Source organism: Charadrius vociferus, unplaced genomic scaffold (genome assembly GCF_000708025.1).
Source record: "Charadrius vociferus isolate BGI_N301 unplaced genomic scaffold, ASM70802v2 scaffold7, whole genome shotgun sequence".
NCBI lineage: Eukaryota > Metazoa > Chordata > Aves > Charadriiformes > Charadriidae > Charadrius > Charadrius vociferus.
The window spans coordinates 215835-221011 of record NW_009649308.1 but is presented as its reverse complement, the minus strand read 5'-3'; the positions used below and the strand labels follow the sequence as shown (position 1 = coordinate 221011).

The 5177-nt window shown below is 56.6% G+C and overlaps 1 protein-coding gene across 2 annotated transcripts in view; it reads right to left on the bottom strand.

Annotated features, from left to right (window-relative positions):
* Positions 1 to 1871: 1871 nt before the first annotated feature.
* Positions 1872 to 5177, bottom strand: part of PLP1 (proteolipid protein 1) — a 7542-nt gene continuing 4236 nt past the window's right edge. The window contains exons 4-7 of one of the 2 annotated variants that reach the window (XM_009889241.1): positions 4854 to 5022; positions 4563 to 4636; positions 4386 to 4451; positions 1872 to 3915 (exon numbers count right to left, since the gene is read on the bottom strand). In XM_009889241.1, the coding sequence (XP_009887543.1) occupies positions 3844 to 3915; positions 4386 to 4451; positions 4563 to 4636; positions 4854 to 5022 (381 nt within the window). In that variant the 3' untranslated portion in view covers positions 1872 to 3843. The remainder of the gene's footprint in view (positions 3916 to 4385; positions 4452 to 4562; positions 4637 to 4853; positions 5023 to 5177) is intronic. The other variant, XM_009889242.1, reaches the window with a different exon arrangement.

Below are 5177 nucleotides of genomic sequence, written 5' to 3'. Positions count from 1 at the left end.
CTTGTGTGCCGCCGTCCCCTCCCCTCTCCTCTCCCTGTGCGGGGGGTGGAGGTTGTGTCGTGGCTGGCCCAGGGGCTGGCTTGACCAGTGTCCCTTGCTAGCACAGGGCTGTCTCCTGGAGTGTCAGGGCATGGGATGAAGGGGTGGGAGTCACCTTGCCCACTCACCAGCAAGGCAGCCCGTGGGATCTGCTCCAGGGTCCCTTTCTCTGGTCCAGCCTTTGTAGGAGCAAACTGCTGCCACGTTTCAGCTGCGAGACAGGGGGAAAGTGTGTAATTGCACCAGCTCCCCTCCTTGGAGCTCTCATGATGGGCCAGTTTACGGAGATGTGGTTTGGTACGAGGCAGGATTTATTCCTTTTCTTTTCTCAACCAGTTCCTGGAGGGCCCTGGGTGCCCAGGGAAGGAGCTGTGAGGGAAGGTCCCGTGTCCCCAGGTGGGGTGGCAGCAGGACATAGCCAAGGACACACTCGGCAAGAGGCTACATGTGTCCTTTGGCCCTCAGACTTGCCCTGCGTCCTGGCCATGCTGGCCACTTTCACACGCTACCTCGCACTGCTGTCCCCAGCCCTCCCCCCAGCCGGGGGGGCACCAGTCTCCGCCAGGGGAAAGAGATGGTGTTTTGTTCCCCAGCTCGCTCCTGCCCAGCGGCTGATCGCGTACACACAGTACACACAGGGCCCTTTCAGCACGGGGAGAGGAGGGTGATGGCATCTGGGAACGCAGGGAACAAAGGGCACCATTGATGCTGGCTGCAGCCCCACGGGTTTCTGTGAGCTGGGGCAAGGCTGGGGTGCAGGCACAGCTGTGCCCTGAGCCGGGGCAGCAGCAATGCATGAGCTAAACCGCCCTCGGCTGGGCTGCATGGGGAGCCTTGCTGCCTGCCCAGAAGGGGCTGAAGCCAAGGGAGAGAAGAGAGAGTGGGATTTGGGCTAGAATCCCATTTCGGAAGGGCAGCGAGGGTCCTGGCCATGGGTAGGTAATAGCCTGCCGGCTCTCAGCCCGCCCTGCCGCTGAAGCGCACCTAACCATGCCTGAAAGCGTGGGGCTGGGAGCATCCCTCCGTGGCCTCACTCCCCAGAGGCTCCTGAGCACAGCTCCTGGGGGAATTTCCAAGAGAAGTGACACTTGAATCGATGATTTTTGAATAGCTGCTATGGAAACGTGCATCTAAGGGCAGCGTTCGTCTGGTCAGGGGCAGAAAGACACCAGCCGATGACCTCCCCACACACCAACACTGTGCAAACAGTTAACGACCCTGCGGTGAATGGCACGCAGCCACCCACGGAGCTTGCGGACAGGACATGTAGAGCCCTGCGATGGTCAGCCTTCATGCCTAAACAAGACCATCCTATTTCCCACAGGGCTGTCTGCAAGTGAGAGAATCATGCATCCTGCGTGGCTCTGGACATGCTTTTACCATGTGTGTTGCCTGATGTGAGCCGGTGAGCTTTGCTCAAGCCATGCCAATTAGTTGTGCTGTGGTTGTGCTGTGGGTGCTACATTAGGAGACGTGGCAGAGGCTGTCGCTGCGTAGGCTGAGCATTAAAGGGCAGCAGCACGTCACCAAACATGGACAAGCGGCTCCTACAAGACCCCAGCTCTTCTCTGGGTGGCTGGAGGAGAAATAGAGGTTTTAAGGGCTCCCCAGCTGGTCCAAAGATTTTGAAGTCAGGGTTGTGAACGTCATGGCTGGGGTGGGAAGGGAGGGGTGGGAAGGCTCCTGTCGGGGCTGCTGGTCCACACGTGGGGCTGGCAAGCACTGCTGCTCTGGGACCTTCTCCTCTGCAGCCTCCTCTTCGCTGCTTTTTTTTCTTTGGCCAGGGCAAGGGAGTGGGAAGGCAGCACAACAAATGGACAGACAGACATATATCTTGTTCAGAATGTTCTTAATTTTAATTTATTTTCTTTAATTTTTATAAAATACATCTTGTAAGATAAGTCTCTAAAAACTTGCTCCTTTTTATTGCTTGTTAACAAGTTGAAATTCTAGATCAGAAATGAAGGAAACACTTTCAGTTGATTAACTCTCTTTTTGCGTATGTGTGTGTGCACATGTGTGCGTGTGTGTGTGTTTGGGGTCTGGGGACAAGGGTGGGAAGGAGGATCTGGTTATTTTTTGTTAAATGGATACTAAAAAAACCCCAGCAAATCCCCAAGAGAGATAGGGTCCATGTGAATTTCCAGATTTTGACTGGTTTCTCCCCACCCTGCCATCCCTCCTGGCATCTCCCCCCTCCCCAGCCCGTGTGCGTTGGTAGCCTGGCCAACCTATTTCAGCATTGCTGGTGGCAAGGATCCTTCGAACGCTCTGCTCAGCAGATCTGCTCCTTTTTCCTTGCCCCTGCTGAAACTGGCACTTAAAAAAAATTATAATAATAACACAGACCAAAATAAAATAAAATCCATGCAAGATGGAGCTATAGTCTGCCACTGAAAGTAGTTTCTCCAATAAATAAACACTAAGATTAGCATTAGGGAGAGGCAGGGAAGAGCAAAACAAAATACCAGTTGGCAGGGAGGACTGGAAACAATATTTTGGTGGGTCTGGCTGGACCTATGCTACCCAGCCAGGGGGCTTTCCTTCAGCTGCCATAGAGAGCAATCATGGGGGAGAGGTCATCTCCACCAAAACCCATGCCCTGCTGCCCCCCTCCACGGGAAAAGACGGAACTGGCACCAGAAAGGATCTGGTTTGCAGAGATGGGGTGTGTTTCCACCCCGTGACCCCCAAACCACCGCCTTTCCTTCCCTCCTCAACTCCTTCATGGGTTTTGGCTGGAAGTGAGATGCTGCCAGTCCCTCCCACCCTGGCAGGCACAAGGCAGTTGTCCTGACTTGCAGGAAACACAGGGGAAGAAAGTGAGGGGAAGAGGGGGACAGAAAGAGGGAAAGTTACATTTGACACAGATGAGAAACAAATCAAGCTCTCCGACACGGCGGAGGTTAGAGAAGCAGACGTCACCCCAGAGAAGAGCACCATTGTGAAGGGACGAGAGCGTGCGGCGAGCGCGGCGCTTGCAGGGCAGGGCGGGCGAAGGCGCGCAGTCCCGAGGGTCGTCCCCTGCCTGCGGAGGGATGGCTCTGGCTTTACGCTCCTGGGCACAGCACAGAGATGTCCCCTCTCGGTCAAACCTATCTGCCGCCTCTCTGCCACCCGGAGGGTAAAGCCAAGAGTTCTCCCTTGTCTACAGAGACACCAAACTCCTTTAGGCTTTAATAGGGGCAGCTGGGTTAGGGCTTTATCAGCATTGGGGTCAGCACTCTCTTCTCCGCAACGGGAAGATCCTTGCCCTGAACTCCCTTTGCCTTGGCTGCAGCAGGCAATTTGGGGTAAATTCTTTTTTTTTTTGCTAAGGGAAAAAAAAAGTCCTTTTTCTCCATCCACAGGTGGTGACAGCAGACAGCTCCAGGAGAGTCTCTAGCAATGGTACCAGGACTGGGCCAACTTCCTTTTCTCTCTAGGAAGCCTCTTGCTACTCTTAGAGCAACCTACATGGATTTCCTCCTCCCAGGAGCATGAAGGCCTTTGCTCATCTCTAGGCAACATTGGGACACTGGAGTAAGTCCCTCCTCTTCTCTGGCTGGTTTTGATGGGCTTGGCCCTAGAGCGAACCGGTTACGGATGAGCAGAGAGAGAAAAGTGCATGAAGAGGTGTCCATTGGTGGGAAGCTCTCCTTCCTGGTCACGCTCAGCACGATGGATGCGAGGGAGGAAGAGGAGGGGAGTCAGCGGCGAAGGCAGAGTTAACGCAGGAGACCTGGTGTCGGGTGGCTGCAGTGTTAAAGCCTCGAGGTTAGAGAAAAGAAGGGCATTTGGTCTGGCTGGGCTCCACAGCGCAGGCTAGAACTTGGTGCCTCGGCCCATCAGCTTGAGGACAGCAAAGTTGTAGGTGGCGGCGATGATGAAGGTGAGCTGTGGGTGGGAAGAGAGTGAGCAAGGAGGGAGGAGAAGAAACGAAGCTCCCACAGGGGAGGAGGGCAAATGGGGTGGGACTTTTCACTGGAGTATGCCCGAGGCGGCATCCCCCAGCCCAGCAGCCCAACAGGGCAGTTGCCCTGCGGAGCCCTATTGCCCCACTTCACCAGCTGGACACCACAGTGTCTCGTCACTGGTGTAAAGCAAGAGGAGAGCTGGGGAAAGGCAGGAGACTGCGTGCACAGGCAGCAGGACCTCTCCCTGGTGGTCTCCTAAAGCCTCTCCAGATCCCCTCCAGGAGCCACCTCTACTTCCTTATGGCCTGAATTCGTCATCTGCACTTATGTGCCAGAAAATGACACGAGCACGGGCTCTGTCACGTCCATGCCCGCCACCTCTGTTGTCCTCTGCCCCCACATCCTTACTGGGTGGAGGAGAACGGCCGGGCAGGGGGAGCACCGACTCACCAGTGAGACCAGCGTGGCTGCCGCCCCCACGAAGGCTGCGATGAAGAGGTGGAAAGTCATCTGGAACTGCAAGGGAAGAGGGGGGTGAGGTCCCGGGGTCCCATGTGCCGGCTGGGGAGGCCAGTGCTGGGGCCACCCACTGAAGGGAACACATGTGGGGAGACAGGAGGTGCTCACCTCGCTGGTCTTGCAGATGGAGAGCAGGTTGGAGCCACACACCTTGCCAGGGAAAGCGTTCCAGGGCAGGACGCCTGGTGAGACACGGGGAGCCGGGTGAGCCAGGCATGGCTGTCAGCTAGCTGCCTTGCTCAGCCTCCCACAGCCACGTGTGTCACACACACCTTGGCATTTCGGGGCTTTTCAGCACTTGCCCCTGCTTCATCCCAGCCTTATCCACCTGGGCCCTCACCTCCATCCCCTCTCCTCCTCCCTGAGCCCTGGCTCCTGGTCGGCAAACCCGGCACTCACCGTACATCCTGGCATCCGCACACAGGGTGCCGATGCTGGCCGTGGTCTTGCTGGGGTTGGCAATGGACTGGCAGGTGGTCCAAGTGTTAAAGTAGATGTAGACGGGCACCGCAGAGCAGGCAAAAACCAGGAGCCAGATGATGGTCAGGACGTAGGTAATGCCCACAAACTGCAAGGGGCAGGACAAGCCAGGGCAAACCCACGGTTACCGAGCAGCCAGGGACACGGACAGGGGAGCGCGAGGGTCCCCAGGCAGGAGAGGGCACAAGGCAGGCAGGGGACTGAGATGCTGCCTGCATCCGGCTCCGCACTGCCCACCAAACC